Genomic DNA, 25,680 nt, shown 5'->3' on the forward strand with positions numbered 1-25,680 from the left:
TGTCTGTGATCATCCATCTCATTTCTGCAAGGTTATGAAAAAGTCAACAAAGAGGATGTACTAGAAATACTGGAGATTACAGCCAAGACAGAAGAAGAAAAATATTCACTATTGTTGAATAAAAACTTACTTTTAATAAAATTTTCTTCCTAGAAAATATATTTGAATGCGTCATTTCTCTAAAATATTTAGTATATCTAATGAAATCTCACATGAAGTTCAGTGACTTTGTGTAATAAAGGAATCAAGGTCCTTACTTCCATCATAACCTCACTATCTTACTTTGTGCATGAATATTAACCTGTGGAATTTGGCTCCCCCAGGAATGGAGTATACTCTTTGCAGTATAGCTGAGTTGGTGAAATTTGACAGCATTTTGGCTATCTGAAATATATTTCAAATGCCTTATGATGCTTTCTAATTTTACTTATTACTGTGACCCTCAAAAAGTTTAAGTAGAAAAGATACTTTTTTACATTTTCTAGAACAATAATGATGCTAATTCCCCATGAAGGCTTTTAAATCAAAGAAGGATTCATTTATGTGCAAGGCACAAGTTTATGGCAAGTCAGATCTTTATAGTTCTTAGGAAAAGACTGCCATTGTGAGCTAGTTATTTTATTCTGTGCTACTGGGGATTGAACCCAGGGCTACTCTACCCCATCCCTTTTCTTATTAGTTATTTTGAGATAGGGCTTCACTAAGTTTTCCAGGCTGGCCTAGACCTTGTGGTCCTAGTGACTCGGCTTCCCAAATAGCTGAGATTACAGGTCTGTGTCATTGTGCCTGGCTCCTAGTTTTAAATAATATAAATGAAGATCATGTTCAATCTTTTCTGATGAGTTTTCTTTATGCATATGTACATGAATAAATTATATGTGCATAAATTATGTATGGAGAGAGAGAAAAAAGGAGAGGAGACAGTGAAGGTCATATGACTTATCCTTGCATGCCTTTTTACCCCTGTAGATATTTTATTGATAACAGGTTCTAAATTTTTGTCTAACTTATTGTCCTTCAGATATAAAAGAATAGTAATAATTTTATAAGCTGCATCAATCGTGAAGCAAATCCCACACTTAACTCAGAGCTGTCTTATCTTCACCACGGAAAGAACATGTTGGTGCATTCCAACACAACCAGCTGTGACCAAATCTCAGAAGTAGCGGCACTGATAGTGCCAGAGAGCAGTGGGTCCCGGCAATGTGGAAAGTTCAGTAGTTTAGAATCACCTTAGTGACATGCCTGAGGATGTGTTATGATTGTGTATCTGAAGACCAATTTCACCACAGTACCAATTTTTAGAATAGCCTAGCTAGAAGTTAGGAACTGATTTAATTAGATTTGTGTAACTTAGTAATTACTACTGTAGCACATGTATGCAAAGACAGTGTCCTAGGGGAGTAAAGCAAAGAGTGTCTAAAATCTATTACATTATGCTTTAAGATTTCTGCCTTATTTTTGGCACATTTTTTTTTCTTTTGCCTCTTCTGTTTTTTCTCTGAGTGTTCATTTTTTCTTTTAATCACATAAATACCTCCTCCTGGATTTTTGCTCTGAGCGATCTTAGACGACCATAAAGCAAGCCTCTGAACCTGCTTTATCATCTTGACAGTGAGGCTCAGATGAGCTCAGGTATTATAAAATGTTTTCTAAACCAAGCAGTCAAATGTGATTTCTATTAAGGATTGTTCTTACTGTGTGCTTGTTTTGCAGGTTTCATCCAATCTCCCAGGAGGTTTCTAAGGGAACTACTGATATCCCATTTTACAGTTGGGGCTGCTGAGGCTTGGAGAGATGATTAATCTGCCCCAGATCACATGGTTAACTCATAGTTGGCCTTTCTGATTCCTGTGGCAGGGCCCTTATTCAGTGTCCTGAAATGCCTATTGAAATATACTGATTATTTCAGCATTCCTTATTTTCTAGTTTGCCAACTAAGTTGGATATTTAGAAGACATGTAGAGAATAACTTTTCTTGGGTGAATATAATTTTTGCCAAACATCATACATTTATTTATCAGCATACATTTATAGAATACCTACTGTGTGGCAGGAGTATACTTTGCTCTGGAAATAGGGAAATTAAAAACTCCCATGTTCAGAGTCGTCAGGAGCTTGTTCTCAGGTCCATGAATCCTGGGTCCCAGCTCTGGAACAAAAAGAAAAGACTAATGGCACTGAGGAGCGATTTGGGGGTTGGCTGTAGCAGTCTCCTCTGGAGATGGGGCTAAGAGGGGAAGCATCTGAGTTTTACTCAGTCTTGCTGCTTCTGGGGAGAGAGATGCCCGCCTCAGCTGTGTGCAGCCCTTCTTCTGTGTGCAGCCTAATTTCCAGTGCTTTTCCTAATACAAATGCATCCTTTTCTCTAAACTTGGTTTTTAACATTCCTACCTCATGTTGTTTATGATGTGAAAGATCCAAATCTTGCCCGATTTCACTTTTTTGTTAGCAAATTTTCTGTGTATCGTTGCCTCAGATGTTTGATGATGTTGCACGTGCCTTTGCACAGTTGAAGATCTTAAAAGGACTTGTGAACGGAGAGCTGCATCCTGCTGAACACAAACTTTGTGACAGAATCTGGGCACTTTACCACTTTTCACCTTAGTTGGTTTCCTTTCCTCGATGATGCGCGAGTTTGCGGGCGTGTGTGTGTGTGTGTGTGTGTGTGTGTGTGTGTGTGCACATGTGCGCATTTTGTTTGCTTTGGGGAGTGCAGGGTTTTTTTCTACCTCTTTTCCCCTACGTTTTTTTCTCTCTTAATGTAGGAATGTAGCGGTTACCTTTCGTAAAAACGTAAGGTAAATTATTTTCTTCCATAAGTGGAAGAAAATATTAAGTTGAAAGGATTCACAATTTTTATAGGGCTCTCGACAACTTTCTGTGTCTCTTTAATCAAGTCTTTAAAAAAATTGACTATTTTTAAACAGACATAAAAATAGAGGGGGTTTCCCCCCTCTGTTGGGGTTCAGCTGCTGTGATTACATTTCCAGCTTTGGTTCATCTGCACTTCCTGCCCTGTAGCCCTTGTTTTTCATTTATATAAAATCTGCTTGTTATATTATTTAATGATAGCAAGACATTTTTACGTTTATTTTCCTCAGTATTTTGACTTGGATTAAAGATTTTAAATAAGTTTAAGCAGATTTTAAAAAAGCTGTTGGTGGCATCCTGAAATATTATTTAAAGCATACGCCTGATTTTTGTTTGTTTGTGTGCTTGTTTGTTTTCTGGAGTATCTGGTTCTATTTTGTGAGCATTGGTTATTTTATTTACTGCTTTCTGGGTATCATTAAGCAAAACCAAATGTTTTTCCACTTGATCCTTTGTATTTTTGTGACATTATTCTGTGGATGTTAATTTTCCTTTTAATTGTGTCATTAGTATTTTGAAATGGATTTCCAGCATATGGTATTGTTTGTCCACATTATTTTATATTAAGCTGCCAGCTCTGTAATTCTCTATAAGATTTATTTGATTGAATTCCTTCTAATTTAAAATATTTTCTTTTCTGTATTACTTTCCTTGGAGTGCTATGACAAATTACCACAGACTGGGTAACTTTAACAGTAGAACCCTACTTCCGCACAGGTCTGAAGGTGCAGAGTCCAAAGTCAAGGTGCAGCAGGGTTGGCGCCCCCGGGGCGTGGGGTGCCCCTCTACCTCACCCCTTGTCTGTGGCAGCTGCGTCCCTGGTGCCGTGTTCTTCAGCCTGGAGCTGCGTTACTCTCTAACGTCTACCTGCATTTTCCCATGGCTTCTGCCCATTTCTCTGGGCAGCCCCTTCTCCTCCTCCTGAAAGAACTGTTACCGAATTTAGGGTCCATCTTAGATCAGATGCTCTTATTCCAGGATTCTTAATTTAATGTGCAAAGACCCCTTCTTGAAATAAGGCCACATTCACAGGTTCTGAGACTAGAACTTGGATATGTCTTTTAAGAGAATATTACTCAATCCACATTTTCTTCGTAGTAAACTTCTTTAGATGTCTATCTTATCATTTGCAGACCAAACCCTGAGAAGAGTTCAGCGCTTCATGGTATGAGTCTTTAATGGTCCTTTCTGGGACATGGGAAGGCAAGGGGAAGCCACTCACATGCTGCCCGATGGCCCTGCCCCAGTCCTCTCTCTGATTCCATCTCACCCTTCTCTTATACACTATCAACAGGAGCCACAGCCTCAGATCCTCCACAGTTCAAACCTGGTCCTAACTCTCTCGCACTTAGGGCCGTATCATGGAGCTTCCAGTAAAGTCTTACTTTACTGGAAGGCAGCGGGTGGTGTCATCACCTTCCCCTCTCAGTGCTGTGAGCCTTTGCTCCTGTTCTTTTCTCTGCCTGGGTTAGAACACTCCTTCACATCTCCTTGGTGTTACTCCTGCCTTCTGCGGCCTTGCTGGGCCTTTCTGCGCTCTGCCGCTCTGCGGTGCCTGTACCTCAGTCCTTTTCGCTTGCTCCGCGGTTGCCCTGCGCGTCTCTATTCATCTCCAGGGCTGTGAGCCCTGAGTCCATCCCCTTCACTGGTGAGCGCTTAGTGGTAGTGACTGAAGGGGGATGTGAGCGGCAGGGTTCTGGCTTGAAGGCATATTTTTCTTCTCTTCTATTTAAGGAAATATTGCATAGGTTAGCAGATAGCTTCTTTTCTTCTTGGATTGCTTCAGAACTGCAACAGATGTTTGGCTGTTTGGAGGTGTGCTTGAGGACCCACTAGTCACGGATCTTCTGGTCTCTGTCCCCGGATCTGTAGCTGCCATGAATCTGAAACTGGTCTGGCTGCTCCAGAGACTCCCTCATGAACACTGCTCAGAACAGTGTTCACTGTCACTGAAAGTGACAAGATTTGGTTCAACTGTAATAACATGAAAACATTTCTATATATTACAATAATTTCTGAACATATCCTCAAACATTGGCTATTTTTCCCCATAGACTTGATATTCAAATACTAAATCTTTTTTCCCCCCCATAGACTTGATATTCAAATACTAAATCCTGGGGTCAAAAGAGGCTTCTTCTTTTCTGTAGAGAATAATTTTGGTAAAGCTTGCTTTTATAAATTTCTTCAGTTAAAAATATATTTTTGCAAAATATTTTATTTCTCTATTTTGTTTTACAGATTTTGTCGTGTATGTTTGTACTGATTAGCTATCCTCTTCTTTTACAGTTACGCTCCATGGTGTCCTTCCTGCCAGCAGACTGATTCTGAATGGGAGGCTTTTGCAAAGAATGGTGAAACTCTTCAGATCAGTGTGGGGAAGGTAGATGTCATACAAGAACCAGGTACTGTAAATGCTGAACATTAAATGCAAAAGTTTAATAGCTTTATTTTGAATTTTTTTAAGTATATAGAAAAATTGAAAGACCAGAATGTTGATTACCCATGAACTGAACACCTTGAATCAGCAGATTACATTTTATCACGTCTGGGTCTATATATGTGTGTGCTTAAACACACATAGGTGCATATATAGTCTGTATTTTTAATTATTATATTTTCTGAAACATTGAGAGTAAGTTGCAGATATAATAATGGTCCACCCCGCAATTCTTTAGCATGTTAAAATCTTCCTGATTATTTCCCATAGGGCTTTTTATAGTTTATGATCCACTCGAGGTTTTCAAATTGTATTTGATTGTTTAGTCTCTTACAATTTGAAATTGTCCCCCTTTTTCCTATGGCATTGATATTCTGAAGAAAACAGGCCAGGATTTCCCTAGCTGTTCCCTTATGGTGACATTTAACTTATTGTCATATATATATTTTTTTATAAACTGGAAGTTTGATCTAGAGGGACGACTTGATTGAAGTTAGACTTTTATGGAAGGAGTAGTTTATAGGTGGTACTGTGATACATTGTACCTCATCAGAAGGCACCTATTGTCACCGTTAGCTTAAATATGAGCCCTTTGTCAAGGTGCTGACAGTAAATATCTCAGTGATTAGGAATCAACCTCACTTTGCTATTAGCAAGTAATGGGTGAGATGACACTTTGGGGTTTTACAATCTATAAGGATCTTGCCTAAATCAGTGGGGTCCAGAATGGTGAGTATCTAAATCTGCCATTGCGTCTGTACCCATTTGTTGTGAATGCTATCATTTTATCCATGTTTTCCTATTGAAATTCATTGTGTACCTACTGTATCTCTTTATAAAAGAAAAAGAAGGTAGGCATGGAAGAGTAGCTATTGACTTTTCTCCAATAACTATGATAATTAAACATGTAGTAATGAAGTACAAATTACTTGGACACCAAAATGAATGTTATATTAAGGTGAATATGTGGACAGACCCATGGAGAGAGGTTTCTATTAAAAACCATGAGTCTTAGAGTCTCTACAGTGTAAGCATCTAAAACAAAGCTGGCTCTGTCCATCTTCTATTAGAGATTAGTTCATGGTTTGGGCTGCTATCATCAGTTATTCTTTTTGGAGATCAAATCATTTTAATTAAATTTTTGTTGAGTACTTGTTTTTATTTTAGTAGTTTGAGTCTGCTGACATCTGGCTTTAGATTTGTTAATTAGTGGGCACCAGACACATTTTATGATGGGATTCTTTAAAATGCAGCTTGTCTATTCATATTTGAGTTATTTGGTATCCTGTTCTGAATGCATTGCATGGTAGGAGGTATGGAGGAAAATAAAATAGTGTAGTAATATGAGATACTTCTTTTAGATAGGATGGCCAAGGAAGAACTGTTTAACCAGAGGTTTTCATTAACTGAGACAGTGAACGTCAGAGGAAGCACCGCGTGCTGGTGGAGTACACCCGGCTCGTTTGAAGAATCATGGTGGCCAGTGCAGTGCCAAGGTGAACGGGGTGGAGAGGCGCTAGAGATGGACGCTGTAGTCCTGTAGGCCGCGACAAGGAGTGTAGAGTCTATGTGAGGTAGAAGAAGAAAGCTGCTGGAAGGTTGAGTAGGCGGTGACATCTTGTGATTTATGTTTAAAGGAATTCCTTTGGCTGCTCTGTGAAAAGTTGTCTTTAGGGGCCAGAAGTGGAAGCGGGAAGAACGTGTAGGAGGCTGGCGCAGTAGTCTGGAGTTGAGAAGATGGTGGCTTAGACAGTAGACATCATGGAAAAATGGTTGCATTTGAAACTAGGATTTCCTGATAGACTGGCTGTGGGATGTGGGTGGTGTGAAGAGGGGAGATGGAGAAGACTGTTAGCAGATTTGAGACGGATTAAGTTCAGAGTATGAAATAGACACCCAAATAGAGCTGAACTAAGGAGATGCAGTATCATTAGCCTAGAGGCTTGAAGCTAGGGGAAGAATTGAGATGGCCTAGGGGGTGCGTGCTCGAGGATGAGAACCAGGGCGCTCCAGTATCTCCAACACAGGAAGTTGGAGCCGGCACGCTGGTGAATCCCAGTACTGGGAGACTGAGATAGGAGTGTTGCAAGTTTCAACCTCAGCCATATAGTGAGATTTGCAGAAAACTTGTGAGATCTTATTTCAAAACAAGAAAGAAAGAAAAGAAAAGAAGGACTGAGATGTGGGGATGTAGCTCAGAGGTACAATGACCCTGGGTTCAATAACCAACAGTGACCCTGGGTTCCATCCCCAGTACCACAAAGAAGAAGGAGGGGGAGGGGGAGAAAAAAAGGTTGGAGCAAAGGCTGAGTAACCAGTTTAATAGGAGAGAGAGGGAAAATAGTAAAGCACAGAAACCAAGTGAAGAGAGGACATTTTAGGTGATACAACTCTGGCAAGCTGCTGGGGCAGCTTGTCCTTATTCTTGGAAGCAATTTGACCACTTTTTACAAAAGTTAACCTCTTGAATAAGCATTAAGAAATCTATTGAAATACTATTGATTACTTTTTCCCACCGTTGAGTACTTTATTGGATATTTTGTATACAAATTTCTATTTGGGTACAGACCTCCACTTGTGTATCTTTCATCAACACGGCCTTGCCACAGCAGTGCTAGGCAGAAATAACTTCTCTACAAATAACATTTGAAATGGGAAAGCAAGAATGTTTGAAGTGTCCATCTATATTCTTATCTTATAACTCTTTCATTGATATATCTAATTAAAATTAGTTTGTGTATCTTAAATAAGAAATATTTCAGAATTATTAAAAGAGGACTTCCATGTTTCTATAGCTGAGATGTAGGAGCCAAGGAAAGGATGGGTCTTATATTAGGCTACATTACACTGCCTGTTGAATACTGCACAGATCAGGAGATGTTTCCGTTGTCGTTGTGAAATTCAGTTTGGTGAGTATGTCCTTGAACCTCCTGTTGCTGCAGATGAGCTTAGTTATCAGGACGGGGAAGAGCAGCTGCTCATCCGTCACCCGGGGTGTCGGCTGTGTCATCAGATTAGAAGAAAGCCAAATCCAGCCAGGGCTGACCATCGACACCTGTAAATCATCAGTTAATCCAGAAGCCATTTTTGGTGACTTTGTTTCGGTGTGTTAAGTCTTTAAGTTTGTAATTGTAAGTGCTGTTCTTTGTATTCTGCCGTACTGGCCACTTTATTTCCATCTCAGAGGTAAGGCTTGTCCTACATTTTTCAGTGGGGTTTTTCTTCAGCTGCTCTCCTTGGTGATAGCTAACATTTAATCAGCATTCACTTTTGCCTGTAATTGTGTTATATATATGTGTTCTAGAATAAAATAACCCCGTGAAGAATAAACTGTCTTCCTCAGAAAACTGAGCCTCAGAGTGGTATAGTAACATGACCAAGCTGTTACATAGTAGAACAACGGCGATTAGCTAGCTTTCTTTGTCTTCTTTTTTTAGTGTACCAAGGAATGAGCCCAGGGACATCTCTGAGCTACACCTCAGCCCTTTTTATTTTGTGTTTTAGAGAAGGTTCTCACCAAGTTGCTGGGGCTATCCTCGAGCCCACACACTGGGATTACAGGCATCTGCCACCATGTCCAGCCTGCTTTCTCAATATTGACCTTAATTTTGGTTTTGTATATCAACACGTAATTCCTTTCCATATTTTTTCTCTTAAGCTTTTCTTTTGATTAAAGTGTTTAAGGTAAGTGTTCGCATAAAACATGATTTTTTGCATTCTGGATTTCTGTCCTTTTTATGTTGCACTACAGTCTTCATTTTTAAAGCAGAAGCTGCCCTTTAAAAGCAGAAGTTACCTCTTAAAAGTGGAAATAGAAAAGGCATACAGAAATTTTTGGAGGCTGTGGTTAAACTCTTTTCATTTAAAGACTTAGAGGTGCACTTGGGTTCTTCTCTAATTTCTGAAGCTCACTGCACAGAATCATTATATAGTCCTGGCAGTGGCGTCTTCCCTGGTATCGTAGTGATTTTGCACACTCCATTTTCACTGCTTGTCTTCAAACCCTGAAGCCAGGACCTCAGATGGGTCTTACCTATGCCAAGGTGGTCATATTTTAACTTCACAGGTAAAGAAGAGGGCTCTGTTGACACCTCCTAACATAGAATATGTTTAGCACTGAAATGACACCCAGGCATTGAGGCTCTTAGAAGCAGCGTTAATTTAGGGTGAATATTCGATGGCATCAGGCCTGTAGGGGTTTTAGTGATGTGTCGCAGTCCAAGAACAACTGCTGCTGCTTTAGATTTTGCTGGTTTTCCTCAATTGCAGTGTATTATTCCAGACAGCAGATAAAATAGTGTCTGAGCTAGCTGCAGCTTTATTACTATTCCATGAGGATTGTCCTCTGAATACATTCTAACAAAGAAGTGTAAATGCACACAACTTTAGGTGATATAGGTGATTAACAGTGCACATTATTTTATTTTATTTTATTTTTTATTTATTTAGGTAGTACTGGGGTTCCTGAAAACCCTTCTACCTCCGGGCTACACTCCCAGACATCAAATATATATAATTTTTTTTTTTTTTTTTTTTTTTTGGAAACAGGGTCTCTTAAGCCAGCGAAGCTGGTTTCGAACCTGCGATCCTCCTGTCCCCGCCTCCCCAAGCGCGCAGGGATGACAAGAGTGCACCACCACGCCCGGCACATTATTTTAAACGTATCTCATTGATTATTTGCAAATTGATACAGAAGCTATGGGAACAACACAGCAACTTATATGAGAGTCATAAAATTCATATGCCCTTTAATTGAGCAATTTTAGGAACAGATGTCCTATTATACTTTCTATAATAAACAAAGAAGATGCAGAAAATTTTCCCAGATTGTTTCATATTTTTCTTATTTTCTTTGTTATTTGTTCATTTTTATGCACACATCCATTTGTATGGGTATAATTGTGTTTTGTAAATAATGTGCAATTTTCAAAGAGCTTAAGATGAAATTAGTTTGTGTCTGTTAACGTTCTCTTAATTAATTAATTAATTAATTAATTTTGGTGATGCTGGGGTTCCTGGAAGCCCTTCTACCTCCGGGCTACACTCCCAGACCTATTTTTTTTTATATATTTTTATTTGGAAACAGGGTCTCTTAAGCCAGCGAGATCCTTTTGTCTCTGCCTCCCAAGCGCAGGGATAACAAGCGTGCACCACTACATCCAGCTACATTCTCTTATTTAATCAGAGTTTTAAATATAGTCCTGCCAGCTACTACATTCTATGTGCTTTTTAAATATAAAATCATGCCAGGCGTGGTGGCTCATGCTTGTAATCCCAGTACTTGGGAGGCTGAGACAGGAGGAACGCAGGTTCATGGTCAGCCTCAGTACCTTAGTGAGGCTCTCAGCAACTTAGTGAGACCTGTTTTCAAACAAAATATAAATATAGGTCTGGGAGTATAGCCCGGAGGTAGAAGGCCCCTGTATTCTACATCCAGTACCAAAAAATAAAAAAATAAATATAAAATCATCTGATGGAGTTTGATCCCAGGAATGTTGGCTTCTCAGTCGGGAAGGGTGTTTTGTGTAGTCTGTATATAAAAGTGTTTCAGGAAATTGCCTTTTTCTTTTTGTGGTACTAGGGTTCCTGGAAGCCCTTCTACCTCCGGGCTACACTCCCAGACCTATTTTTACATTGTTTTATTTGGAAACAGGGTCTCCTAAGCCAGCGCGCGCGGCTGGCTTCGAACCTGCGCAATCCTCCTGTCTCTGCCTCCCAAGGGCGGGGATTACAAGCATGCGCCACCACGCCCGGCGAGGAAATTGCTTTTACTTATTTCATGTATTTACTTATTTAGTGCTATAGCCAATAGCCATACTGATGCTAAATGAAGGATTTTAAAGAGGAAGCTTAAAGAATTTCTCTAAATAATACCTACCATTTATGAGAAATCCCATTTATTCTGATAAAAATAAAGTCTAAATAGAAACATTAAGAGGTGAGATGAGATACTGCTTATTTTGTTCATTTCGTTAAAAGGCCGCATAAATACACTATACTTGCTCGATGCTATAACTCTCGTTAGATAAATTTTTAGGATAGGCATAATAATCAATAGCTGGGAAAGAAGGGAGATATGATACTACATAAAGTGATTATCTTAAATCAAAACCATTTAATGACTTTTAAGCACTTACTAATATTTATATTTTTCCCTTGGCTGTTATGGTTGGAAATTCTCTGAGCTAAATAGCCTTGCTCCCCATTAGGGCAGAGCTCCAGGCACCATCAGAGCAAGAGCACCCTCGGATGAGGTCCTATGAAACCCTCGGCCGCCTCTCCCCGCACCACTGTGCTTTTGTAACTGATGTACAACTTGTAAAAAGGGTAGAAAGAAAAATGTGTGAAATGTTTCTTTTTGTGACTTTTACTTATATTTCCCCCACACTACTTTGCTTTCTTTTAAGGACGTTGAGGGGGTTTTAACATTCATTTGGTCTGACAAGAGAAAAAAGAGTCCTTCTGTAAAAAGACTCATTGTTAATCAGTAAAATATGAGCCAGGCCTGGCGGCGCATGCCTGCAATCCCAGTACTTGGGAGGCTGAGGCTGGAGGATTGCAGGTTCACAGTCAGCCTCAGCAACTTAGCAAGACCGTGTTTTAAAATAAAAAATAAAAAGGGCCAGGGTCATATCTCAGTGGTAGAATGTCTCTGAGTTAAAGTGTATGTATATTTATATGTGTGTGGGTTTGTATAATGTTGAATGTGAATTTAAACTATACAACGAGTAAAAGCAAATGTCTCATGCAATTAAAGCTTCACTATTTTAAGTTTCAAGTGACCATAGAGCTCTGAAATTTGAACAACTCAATATTGAATATTTTCAGGTTGTTTTTCCAGGTTCTTAAGTGGGAAGGTCAAAATGAGTCTCAGAACCAGGCTTGGTGACACCTGCTTGTACCCAGTACTTGGGAGGCTGAGGCAGAGGAGTACAGGTTCAAAGCCAGCCTCAGCAACTTCATGAGGCACTCGGTAACATATTGAGATTCTGTTTCAAACTAAAAAATAAAATAATAGGACTGAGGGAGGGTTACCTTTGCTTTCAAACCCTAATACCATAATAAAAAAACGAGGGTCTCAGTCATTTTCCCATACTGGATTCTTTTGTATTCTTTCTATTTATTTATTTAAAATATTTTGGTACTAGGAATGGGACACAGGGCATTGTGCCTGCAAGACAAATACTTCACCATTGACCTATATCTCAACTCTTCTTTCTGTTTGTTCTTGAGGCCCTCACTGATATAATTTATTGGTAAACACCATTTATCTGTGAACCATTTAAGGCAGGAGATGGTCTGCTCCTAGCTGCTCAGGTTTTTGTTGTTTGCCCCTTTTCTTGATATCATCTGCACAGAATCATGACTGTGATTATTTGATTACATTGTTTTTCTGTCCCTCGAGGCGGAGAGTTGTGTGAGAACAAAGACTACTAGTTTTTGTTCCTATGTGTTCTGTGCAGCTTTCACAGTTTCTGGAACGAAGAAGGTTCTTAATAGATATTTTCTGAGTGACTAAGTTTTATTATGTTTGCCTTTACATATAGGTAGTATAACATTTGATATATACCTGGTACTTGGTACATTTGCTTAGGACAAATTGAAAACACATGGTTAGTATATGTATTCCCTTATGGCACTTGAGAATTTTATAACTGTGCAGTGGTTATATGTGATTTTAAGTATTCTGTACCCTTCCTTGTTTCTAAATGCTCACGTAAGAACGGCTGTAATTTACTGAATCCTCTGATGTGCGCTAGGCACCGTGTGAAGCTATTCAATATACGTGATCCAACCTAGCTTAACTTTAGAACAATTAAACTGGGTTTTAATGTACCTGTCCTGCAGTTCTGCAGTTACTAGGACTGAGAAAAGTTAGTTTATCTAAGACTAAAGCTAGTCAGTATTTATCCCAGATTATATGACTACAGCATCGTCTTTCAACCTCCGTACATTTCCAAGCGACGCACAGGCCGCTACCTTGAGGGTAACACGTGGAAGGTGGGTGAGATGTGCACCGGTGACTGGAAAGCGTTAGGCAGATAAAAATGAGCAAAAGTAACTGTCCTATGTCACAGCTTATGCGCGGTGATGGACGTTCTGCAGTGCCCCAGGCTCCAGCCGCAGGAGCGCCCCTGCTGGAGGTGACTCCTGCGGCCTCAGGGTGGCAGGCCGGGATTTTTGTGGCAGTTGTGGAAGCGGGCGTGGTGATGCCTTCTCTTGCAGCTCCAGTTAACTGCCCGGCTCCTGTGAGTTTGACCTTTAACCTTTTGTTTGTGCTTCCTGTAGGTCTGAGTGGCCGTTTCTTTGTCACCACGCTCCCAGCGTTTTTTCAGTAAGTTAAAATCATTTTCTGGTGTTACAGAACTGAGAGAACAGTAAGCGTACAGCAGCGATTCCCCGACCTTTGCCAGGACCTGCACTCACTGGTGTGATGTTGGAGGAGAGAAGGCCTGCCTTGCCTGCATGGCGGCAGCTCGCAGCGAAGGGTGCTGGGGTGTGCGCCGTGCCTTAGAGAGAGGCCCCGGCCAGGCAGGGACAGTGTGGAAGGAAGGGGGCCCGGGAGACTTCCCTGGTGACATAAGAGGTGGATGGGTTAAGCCACAAGGCGGAGGAGGACTTTCCAAGTAAAGGAAACTATATACCTAAGCTCAGGGAAAATGAGACACCTTTGAGAGCCCCGGAGCAGTGAATTAGTAATGAAACTGGACGCGTAGATTCTTCTCCTGAGAAGCTGGACTGGGAGGGGGAGAGGGAGGGAGAGAGGGAGGCGGATGCGAGATTAGGCTGTCTTTTGTTTTTATTATCAGGGACAGACTTGAATGCCATAAATGTGAAAATGTAGATACATTTTTAGACTGATAACAATGGCTATTTTGCTATGTAAGAAAAACATCAAAATAATTAGTAGCCAAAATAATAAAAAGTAACTTAGTACATTACTAAAAATTTTGCGGCATATACTGACAAGTTATGCAGTGATAAAACTAAATGTTCAGTGCTTTCATTGTAGGAGTTTCTCATTTGTAATAGATGAAAGTTTATGGGTGCCTTTTGATTTAAATTTAAGAAGACTTCACATGTCTGACCAATAATTACTTCAGTTTGTACTGTTTTTTATTTATTTACATTTTTTTCTTGTTTTTATAATCCGTAGTGCAAAGGATGGGATATTCCGCCGTTACCGTGGCCCAGGCATCTTTGAAGACCTCCAGAATTACATCTTAGAGAAGAAATGGCAGTCAGTTGAGCCTCTGACTGGCTGGAAATCCCCAGCTTCTCTGACGTAATTATAAAGTGTTCTAAATCATAAAGTGTTCTAAAGGTAACAGCGTAGCTGTCAAGTGAGCCCAAGGGCCTTAGAGCCTCCTGTCCCTTCATATTTACTTTAGGTACCCAGATCACATGTGCATGTGGTTGGTCCTGTGGTGTTTCTGGGTTTTGACCCACATATATTTCAGCAGGTTGTGTGGATTACAGAAAGCCTCTCCTTGGGCTTTCATATGCCAACTGTTTTCTTCTTACAAAATGTAGTCTTGAATACAGTTGCTACCCTTTCCTCCTTTTTTAATTGGTGCATTGTAGTCGTACATCTTAACAGGGTACAAGATGGCGGAGGTATGTGAACGTGCGCAGGTCACTCACTCAGCCCTTCTCCAGTCTCCACCCCAGGCCCTCCCCCTTCCTCCTCCTCATGTTTTGCTTAGTGATTGACTTTGATATGTTTATGAATGTAACATGTACATTAGGTTTTCCTCCTTTTAAGTTACTGGTTAGCTGGAGGAGCAACTCCTTCCTGAATCCTGGAGGGATTGCCATTTTATTTTATGTGGAAGAGAAAACCTGTCTTTGGTATCTTTGGCTGCCTGGCAGAATATTTCTGGTTGTAACTTTTGGCTATAATGTTATAAAGTATACTTGGTAAGGAGATAAGGCCAAATCATAATAACTTTTCACAGTTTTAATTTGAATAGTCATAATTGTAATGAGTTTTATTTTAGTATATGTAGGTATAAGAAGTATCTCTTTTAACATAGGAGCATATGGTATAGTATTTCGGGAATAAATCATCTACTCGCATCTATATTAATACTCAGGAAACGTGTAGTTCATCTCTGGCTTTCCATTCTATAAGTGAGTACTGATTTTATGCCTGATATTGTTCTGGGTGCTAAGTATTCATCAGTGAACAAGACAGACGTGATCCCTTCACTCCCCTCAGGAGCTTAAGAGAAAACTACATAGAGCAAGAATCGCAACTGAGATAGGATTGTGAACAAGCAACGTACAGTGCTCAGGTGGTAACCGAGTATGCTCTTGGGACGAGGTCCAGACTGGCAAGGAGCTTGGTGTGTGCGGGAAGAGCGTGGAGGCCGGGGGAGGCTGGATGGTGAAAAGCGGGAGAGCAGCACGCGCCTTCGGGAAGGAGGCGGGCTGAAGCTAGACCACGCGGGTCTGCGGCCACAGTGAGGAACCTGCAGTTGGTACATGTATGTAATAAGTTGAAGCTGGGCGTGGTGGTGCACACTTGTAATCCCAGTACTTGGGAGCTGAGACAGGAGGATTGCAGGTTCACAGCCAGCCTCAGCAACTTAGGCTCTCTGCAGCTTAGTGAGACCTTGTTTAAAATAAAGAATAAAAGATAGGGCTGAGGGTATAGCCCAGAGGTAGAATGGCCCTAGTTTCTATTCCCAGTACTGCGAAAGAAAGAAAGAAAGAAAGAAAGAAAGAAAGAAAGAAAGAAAGAAAGAAAGAAAGAATTTTCCATTTAAGAGATCAGAGAGAGCGAGAATGAACGAGGAGAGACCATTTAGAGGGCTTCATAGTGTCCAGCCTCAGCAGGTATCAGTGTGGAAATGGGGCAGATGAATGGATTTAAAGTTGTTGGGTTTTTTCTGTGTGTGGTGGAGGGGTACTGGGGATGGAACCCTAGGGCGTTCTTCTTCCAAAGCTATACCCCCAGCCCTAATTTTTATTGTTCATTTTGAAACAGGGTCTTCCTGAGTTGTGGAGGGCCTCACTAAGTAGGTGAGGCAAGTTGTGAACCTGTGATCCTCCTTTCTCAGACTCTCAAGTACTGGAATTACAAGCATCTGCCACCACGCCTGGCTAAATTATGTTTTGAAGGTAGACTGAGCCAATAGGAAGAGAAGATTACACAAGTGAAAACCCTTGGCTTTCATGTTTGAGTACCTGGTGGTTCTTGGTAGTAGTTACAAATTTGGGCCAATGAAAATCAAGGATTTTGTGTTACATTTGTTAAATTTGAATTGTTTACTTTGTAAACCCTCTGAATTGGATGCATGGAGATGGGCTCTTTGGAAAATTCAGGAATAAAAATCAAATACCTAGATTGTACTTAAACCTTAGATGGGAGAGGAACACCTAGGAAGAAAGAAAAGGAGAAGAGTGTTTTTGATAGATCCATGAACCACCCCCCAAATTAAGATGTTGGGTAGAGAGTGGGCCAGCAGTAAAAAACTGAAAAAAGGGGCTAGAAAAGCAGGAGGAAGACCATGGTGTGCCATTTCTCAGAAGCCACGAGTCAGGTGCTCAGCAGGAAGGTGTAGTCATGTGGATTCCATCTCACCAAGAGGATGACGGTCAGGTCTGAAATACAAGAGGAGGCAAGGCGAGATTGTCATGGCCTTCCAGAGAAGTGGTATGCAGCGGTGAGACGGAGGCGGCTTACAGTGAGTGAGTGTGGTGCAGAAGAAATCGCCAGCAGGACTGCCCTTTGGAGAAATTTGTCTCTAAAATCAGAGGGCCACCCAAGTCCAGGGTTGCTCGTCTTAAAAGGTGGACGAGAAGGTCATGTGTTTGTATGCTTAGACACTGACCCAGTGGTGATGGAGAACCATGCAGGAAAAAGGGGATACTGGGAAAGCCGAGCCAGCAGCAGGACAAAGGGATAGGACTGGACCAGTGTAGAGCAGATAGACTTTCCTGTTGAGAAGAAAGATGGATGCAGGCATACAGCAGGCTTAGATTTGTGGTGGAAAGAAAAGATAAGGGAGATCACATGGCTTCTGACTTTTCAATGATATGCATAGTGCTTGTTAACAGAGTGTGTGGGGAGTGGAGAATGTATAAAGGTTTAAAGAGAGGAAAAGGAATCGAGCTAGTGCTATGGAGCCTAAAAATGCAGTAGGGCTGGGCACCATGGAGTGTTTTCTCTGATTTGAGAGTCAACTGGGCATGCGGTCTTTCCCCAGAGACATGCAACTGCTTGGAGTTGGGGTTTCTATTATTTGTGCATTTCTTTATTTAGTTTGCAGTGGTACTAGGGATGGAACCCTAGGGTATTCTGACTTTGAGCTACACCTCCAGCATTGTTTTATTTTTTCATTTTGAAACAGGGTCTCACTAAGTTGTGGAGGGCTTCACTGAGTTGCTGAGGCTGGCCACAAACCTGTAATCCTGTCTCAGCCTCCCACGTATTGGGATTACAAGAGTGCACCACCATGCCCAACTTGAGTTGGGATTTTTATAAACCCTGAAAATACAATGAAGAGGAAAAAAGGCCAAGGAAGTGGAATGTATTTGCAGCAGGCAAATTCAAATTATAGGGAAGTCACAGAATCTAAGCCATAAACATAGAAGTGAGTCTAGTAAAGAGAACAATATCGAGATGGATGTCCTTCAGCCTCAGTTTTTTTTTTTTTTATAATATACATGGTTAATGAATTTTTTTTCTTTTCACTTTTTTAGAATGTCTGGGATGGCTGGCCTTTTTAGCATCTCTGGTAAGATTTGGGTGAGTTATCTTAAACTATTATAATTTTATTTGCAGAAAGATTTTTAAAAATAATAATGTAGCTTTTAAACAAAAGAAAACAATTGTAAATGCTTATAGTTCCACTTTTCTCCTTAAACCACACAGCTCTTCTCATGTGGTGCCCAGAGGTAAGGTATCAGTGTACCGAGGGGCATATTTTGAATATAGATCCGCAGGGACTCTGTCAAAGTCTTGTTTTGTCAGATCGGTGATGCACTTCTTATCACAGCAAAAAAAAAAGTTGGTGTGTTTTTTTCACTTTCTCTAATTTTCCACTGGCAAATCTCCCTGTAGATCAAAGGTAGTCTGAACCGTGAAGGTGGTTGTGTCTGTCCGTGGTTGTGTCTGTCCGGGGTCGGCAAACTGTAGCCTGTGGGCAGGCTGCCTGCTTTTGTAAATACGGCTTTGTTTCAGGATAACTGTTAATTCAGTGTCTATCATCTGACTGCTTTTGTATGAAAATGGTACAGTTGAGTAGATATACAGAGACAGACAGCTGTGGCCTTCTAGCCTAAAAAACTTACTCCCCGGCCTTTAAGAAAATGTTTGCAAGCCAGGCGTGGTGGCGCACGCTAGTTAACCCAGCATTCGGGAGGCTGAGACCCGAGGATCGCAGTTTGCGAACAGCCTCAGCTACTTAGTGAGGCCCTTTGCAATTCAGTGAGACCTGGTTTCAAAAATAAAAGAATAAAAAATGGGGCTTGAGGTACAGCTCGGAGATAGAATGCCTCTGGGTTCCAGCCCCAGTACCAAAAAAATAAAAAAAAAGAAAATGTTCGCAGATCCCTGTTGTATGGGTTTGCATCATTTTACCTAGTTATTTCAGTGTGTTAGAACTGTTACTCAGGTAAAAACATTGATGTAACCTTGACTATGTCCTTTGAATAGGACCTTTTGTTTTCCTTCTCTTTAGAAGGTGCTAAGTCCAACACATTTGGCAGAAGTGCTGTATGATCTTTACTTCTAAAGATTTTTTTTTTTAATATTTTGAGCTAATGCCGGGCGTGGTGGCGCAGGCTTGTAATCCCAGTACTTGGTAATCTGAGACAGGAGGATTGCGCAGGTTCGAAGCCAGCCTCAGCTACTTAGTGAGGCTCTCAGCAACTTAGTGAGACCCTGTTTCCAGATGAAATATAAACGAGGTCTGGAGATGTATCCCAGAGGTAGAAAAGCCCCTGCTTTCCATCCCCAGTACCATAAAAAATAAAATAAAATAAAAATATTTTGAGCTATATTTCTGCATAGCTCTTTCCTATCCTATGATTGTAGGCCAGGGTATCATATTGGGAACTTGGTATTCAAAAAACTCACGAAACCTTTGTTTCCCATGTACATTTCTTAGTTACATTATATATTTTGTCTTGTGAGATAGATGCTTAGTCAGATTTTTTTGTTTGTTTTAGGGTTTATTTTGTTTTGTTTTTACAACAGAAGCCAAATAGAGAGTTGGATTTAATCTTTTTGGTTACAGTTTAACTGGGTTTAACTTTCTAATATTTACAACCAAGCAAGACCCTGTTCTAAAGTAAAAATTATAAAAGGACCAGGTAGGGGTGTAGCTTGGAGGTAGAATTCTGAATTTAATCCTTGTACCAGAAAAATGAAATACAAATTTCTGACACTTACTCGTCATGTTAAACAGTAACTAGTATTTCCCTTCTCTCCAGATAGCTAGAGTTTCACGTGGTTTCCTTCTGTTTTATTAACATTTGGTGAAAAATTTAATCAGTGACTAAGAATTATAAATTGCAAACTGGGAGTTGAGAATGAGAGATTCTGCCTTTTTGACGTTAAATTTTGACGAGGTTATATAGTCTTATAGGTGTCTGCACCTTGTAGCATTTTAATATCTTAATTTAATAGATTGTAATAGGTGAATGTCAGACAGCACTGACTGTTTCAGCACGGCACCATGATGAGTGCAGATCAAGAGGTGAACTTACTGTGCAGGTTAAGAAGCGTTTAGATGGAAGTTGGTCATGTTTTTCACAGACTGTTAGCGGAGTTGTACTTTCCAAAACTGTCAAGGAAGAGATATGATTGATGCATTCTAGAATGAGGTGCTTGTCTTGTTACCTCAAAGTGTGTGATCTCCAGCCTGGTGAGACCCAGTTTTTGACTTCACATCAGGTCTCACCTCTTGGCAGGCTGGCTGTGTCGGCCAGCCTAGCTGACCACCTGCCCGCTCAGGTAGCTCATTTACCTGGCTCTTCTGTAGCTCAGGAGGCTCACATCATTGAACTGTCTGGAATATAATCTGTTTTTGCTAAGGTCTAGATAATATAAAAATGCAGTGTAACCATTACTTACAGAAGGAACACTGCACATGGACAAAGAAGGAGAAACAGACCACAGAGGGGGCTAGAACCCAAAGAAGGTGAGAACTTAGAGAAAACAGTCAACGAAAAAGAGTCCAGCAAGAAGGGGCAGCCAGAGCCCGTCAGGCAAGCTTGGTGATGCCGCACTGCCCGCCATCGTTGTTAACCACTGAGGTGGCGTGGATGCACACGCAGCTCGAAGTCGTTCTTCCTTCAGCACTCAGTTTTGTAGTCAGTTCAGGAAGTGCTACCGTTGGGTTGGGTCTGGCATCGTAGGCAAAATTAGGAGTCCCTGGCCAGAGCTTGTGTGCCGGCCTTTTGCATCTTTTCACAGTTGGCCGCGGTGCTGCAGAGACGCACTGTTCTGTCTCACAGAAACACAAGCCTTGTTTCCGCCTGTGTGCATGTCTCTGAACTTGTTTTCCCTGCCAGAGACTGTTGTAACCAGAACTCTTTGAATGCTGAGTGTTGACACCAGACCTAGGATATACTTGAAAACTGCTTTCTATTAGTTGTAGTTATTAATTATTTTTGTACTCATTATTTTACTTTTCCCTTCTGGCTATAGGCAACGTAGAATACTTTTAATGCTTTATTTTATTTATTTATCTTTTTTTGTGGCACTGGGGCTTGGACCCAGTAGTGGTCTACCTCCAAGAGCTATACTCCCTGGCCTTTTTTTTTTTTTTGAAACAAGGTCTCACTGGGTTCTGAAAGTCTCACTAAATTGCTAAGGCTGTGTTCTAAACTGCAATCCTCCTGTCTTAGTCTTCTGAGAACTGGGATTACAGGCATGTGCCATGACGCCTGGCTTGAATAAAACTACTTTGAAACTTAAAGGCATTCCGTTTTTCTTTGATTTAAGTAGCAGCACCTCTTCTCTTTCCTTCTTTTCCTCCTTATATAAATGTCTAGACTGTCTTCCGGAGCGTTAGTTACAGGAGATGGAACACGTCCACGAGGCATGTCCCAAACACCCCATGGAGATCTAAGGTTGTATCTTGTGCAAGTACTGAGAAGAAGAAGTGATCCCTCACCACCACCAAGGGGTCTTTCCAAGCCACTCCCATGCAGGGAAGATATTTTGGGATTCTGATCTGTGTGTGTAAGAGATCAAGGGCATGTCCCTGAAGTCCTCAGAGTACTTGTGATACAGTCACGCTACCTCTGAAGGCTCTATTCTCAGGGACCTTGCGGCTCTGAAGAGACCACACAGCACTCCTCTGGATGAGAGGAGGGTGCCCTGGGTGCAGTAGGTCAGACTTCAGAAGGACTGCTGGTCTTCCTGGGGAGAAAAGTTTTGCCTCTCACCATGGAAGTCTTGGCCTGTCTCTGTTCCTGATGTTCATCTGACCTACTTGTTAATGTTCTTCTTGTTGATTCTAGTTTAATGATGTTTTCATTAAGTTTCCTCACTCAGTTCTCTACATGGCCACACGTGAGCATCCTATAGCGCAGTGTATAACATGTAGGTGTGCCCATTGGAGACATTTCAGTGCCTCTCAGTGAATTAAGTGGAGTTCTCATCACGTCCTGTGATAGGAACGTGACGTGGGACATGGATCGACATGCGCTGTGGAAGCTGGTACTTAAACAGAAACACAGAAATCTAAAGTTATATTCCTTTTAATCAGTTATTGCTTTGGAACCAAACATCAACACAGACATGAGGGGCACCAAAAAAATCTATCACAGTGGAAGAGAGGACCAGCAGAACAATTTTATCAGTTACATCCAGATCTTCTAGCTCCGTAACACTGAATCCTATAGTTGTAAGAAGCCCCAAAGCCTCTGAAACTGTTTCTAACAATGATTACCTAAAAGACCACAAGATGGCAGAATTTCTTTAGAAGTTCAAATCCTATTAAAATTAAGTTGATACAAGAATATTAAAGTGGAACTTATTAAAATAACAGTACATTTTAAAAATACCAAGAAGTGTTAGACTCAGAATGCACTGACTTAGACAAATAATTTACTGAAATAAAAATTAACTTAGGAAGTGTCTCCATGGTTGCTTTAGTCATTTGTTTTGCAGAAAGGATATAGACTTAAAACTGTACATTATTAATCTCAAAACTTGACTTAGTCATTCCAACAATGAATAAGGTAAATCAGCAAATATTCCTAAGGCAAGTTCCAGAATACATCCATGAGTCAGTACAGACGCAGATTGGCTTTCATCATTTTCTGGTTGTTTGGCACATTTCAGGGTTTAATCCTGAGAATGACACTGAGTCATCAAGAAAAGCATATGTGGTCCAGTACACAGTGTCTATGTTAGGGAGCGGTGTGGCCTTCTAGAGCTTGCATTGAAAAGGGCTTAAACTACCTTTTGAGATCTCAAATACCCTTTTGCCTGCTAGGTGGCAGAATGCCTGGCCACACATAATAAATGATTGTCCTGGTTGAATGCAGATGTTGATAGGTGCCATAAACAACAAACAAGTCAAGAGCTGCTTCATATTTCCTGTGCCTACTTCAAACATTGCTTTATTTTTTCTTATTCAACAATGTTGAATGAATAGTTTGATTACGTGGATCACTGTTTAAAATAGTTGCTGAGTATTAAAATCTATCACATTATTCCAGATTGTTTCACAAACTTTTTGTCTGCTGCTTTGTCATTTATAACTAAGCTAAAGTATTTTAATTGCTTGAAATAAACTAAGAAACCAAGTGGGAGAGGTTTTGATTTTGAGAAATAGGAAATTAACATAGAGAAACTTGAAGTCATTTTCATCAACTTTATCAGTTTTGGGGAGATCAGTCATTATCTCTACTTGCTGGCAGTTATTGCTTGGATTAAATTAGTGACAGTTAATGACAGTCTTAAGAGTCTAAAACAGATGACCAAGTCATCACGGGGAAGCGCATCCTCTGCAAGTCCACGTCTAAGTGGGCTTTGGCATTAAATGCGCGTGCTCATATCACGTTTCCTGTATGACAGAGCATGCAGACAAACTCTAGCTAAGTGTTCATCAAGTGGAGTCTCGAAGAGCAGGAAGTGTGGGAGAATGTACAGTGTCAAATAATGATGGCATCTCGTACTCTCTCAGTGAATCAACCAAAGAAGTTTCTTCTGCCCAGTATTACTTTATTTGGTTTTGTTTGTTTGTTTATTGTGGTTTTGGTACTGGGGATTAAAATCAGGGGGGATTCTTTCTCTGAGCTACATCTCCAGCCTTATTTTACTTTGAAACGGGGTCTAAGTTGTGGAGAGTCTCACTAAGTTCCTGAGGCTGACCACAAACCTGTGATCTTCTCGTCTCAGCCTCCCAAGTACTGGGATTACAGCTGCGCACCATGCACCTGGCTCAGTATTACAGCATGTGTTATGGTAACTTTGTAAAGTTGTTAAAGATGGCTACCATTACAGCGGTAAAAGTCTAGTTAGAAAAAGTAAATATTAAGCATTTAAGTGGTTGATGTTCTATACATACTCATTTGCCTTTACTTAAAAACTGATAAAGGGCCCCAAATGGTTTTTAATGGATGCTGTGTTACAATTAAACATTGAGGTGTGTATAATTATTAGATAAGGGGAACCAGAACTATCATGGTGGAAGACAGAACTGGCAGAACACAGAACACTTTTTACCGGAGTCTTCCCCAGACCCTGAGTCCTAGGGAAGTGCAACTCTGGCTACATATGGCCGTGGTAGTTTCTCGGTATATAAACACATGTAGAAAATTATATGTGGAAAGATAATTTGCAGCCTGGAGCGATGGGCAAGATTAAAATATTCTGGTCTTCCTCTCAAGTAAACATTTTATTTTTCCTTTGGATTACAGCATCTTCACAACTATTTCACAGTGACCCTTGGGATTCCTGCTTGGTGTTCGTACATCTTTTTCGTCATGGCCACTTTGGTTTTTGGCCTTTTCATGGGTCTGGTAAGAGATAAAACCAACTTTCTTTTTTGTCTTTAAAAGCAGAGAGGGTTTCGTGTAAAATTAAAACATGACCAAGAGAAAAAACACATAAGGAAACATTCTTCTGTGTGAATTAGCATTTGCTTGTTTGATATTGCTTTCAGTAGTAATGTGAGATATATTGAGAACTGATTATTATCCTGACTCCTACCTCTTAAATATTCTGAAGATAAGTGCTGCCCAGGACATATCCAGTGGTGAAGAAGAAATGGTGTGGACAGAGTCAGCTGTGACTTCTCACGTTGCTCACCTTGATCAGAACTTGTGGGGATAAAGCCAGAGTTGTCAGTTTTTTTCTTGGGCAGAGCTAAGATTTTTTTCTTATTCACATCTTCCAATTGAACTTCTGCTCGTGACCAGCTACTTATATATACACTCTGGTTTTTTTAAGGTGGGTTTTATAAGAGAACATAGATAAAAGAACACAGCCATTATTGTGGAAAAATATAATATTCAAAGACAAATCACCGTGTCTTCTTTGAGCATGAAGATCAGTATCCAGTAGGTATCTGCATTTTCTCCTTAGGTGTTTCAGGTGAGAGTTGGAATAATAAATTTATTTACTTAATTAAATAGGCAGCCATAAATGTGTTGACATGTTTTTCTCTTGATAACAGCTAGGGTTTTTTAAAAAATATTTTTCTTACCTATACTTGATTAACTTAATTGTATGTTGAACTCTTAATTATAAGAAGTTCTTTAAAATTTTATTAGATAGTAATTACATCATTCCTAAACACTCTAGGTTGAGAATAATCAACAATTATAAAAGTCTTGTATTAAAACAAGAAATCCTTGCTGGGCATGGTGGGGCACGCTTGTTTTCCCCGCACTTGGGAGGCTGAGACAGGAGAATCGTGCAGGTTTGAAGCCAGCCGCGCTGGCTTAAGAGACCCTGTTTCCAAATAAAAAAGTATAAAATAGGTCTGGGAGTGTAGCCCAGAGGTAGAAGGGTTTCCAGGAACCCCTGTACCACCAAACAAAAACAACAAAACACAAAGGAATTCTTGATAAAATTATCTATATTTTATAATAAAATTTGACTGTCTAGCGAGGTCTTTTTAATAATAAGCTCTAACAAATTTTAACTTAGTATGACAAAGTAATAACTCCAAGGAGCCAAGGAGATTTGATTTCATTTTTCCATGCATATATTTCATTCACAACATGGCTTGGTCTTTAGATCTGGCTGCTGATGTTAACACCGTAGATGGGGATAGAGCTAGGTCCCGAGTTAAGTTCTATTCTGTCGTTTTAATCCTCTTGCTAATCACCATGCCCCCATTGCCCTAGCTGAAAGGGATTCGACTTTGAATTTAAATAGAATTGTGCTT

The 25,680-nt window shown here is 40.4% G+C and overlaps 1 protein-coding gene across 1 annotated transcript in view; it reads left to right on the plus strand.

The window, feature by feature from the left end:
• The window catches only part of TMX4 (thioredoxin related transmembrane protein 4), a gene marked incomplete at both ends in the record, with an annotated part of 39,192 nt that overhangs the window by 6,068 nt on the left and 7,444 nt on the right, over window positions 1-25,680 (plus strand). The window contains 5 exons of the mRNA XM_080716167.1: window positions 5,164-5,279; window positions 13,604-13,649; window positions 14,472-14,600; window positions 18,026-18,071; window positions 24,206-24,307. Coding sequence (XP_080572293.1) covers window positions 5,164-5,279; window positions 13,604-13,649; window positions 14,472-14,600; window positions 18,026-18,071; window positions 24,206-24,307 — 439 coding nt within the window. The remainder of the gene's footprint in view (window positions 1-5,163; window positions 5,280-13,603; window positions 13,650-14,471; window positions 14,601-18,025; window positions 18,072-24,205; window positions 24,308-25,680) is intronic.

The sequence above is a fragment of the Muscardinus avellanarius genome (assembly GCF_963383645.1).
Source record: "Muscardinus avellanarius genome assembly, chromosome: 19".
Taxonomy (NCBI): domain Eukaryota; kingdom Metazoa; phylum Chordata; class Mammalia; order Rodentia; family Gliridae; genus Muscardinus; species Muscardinus avellanarius.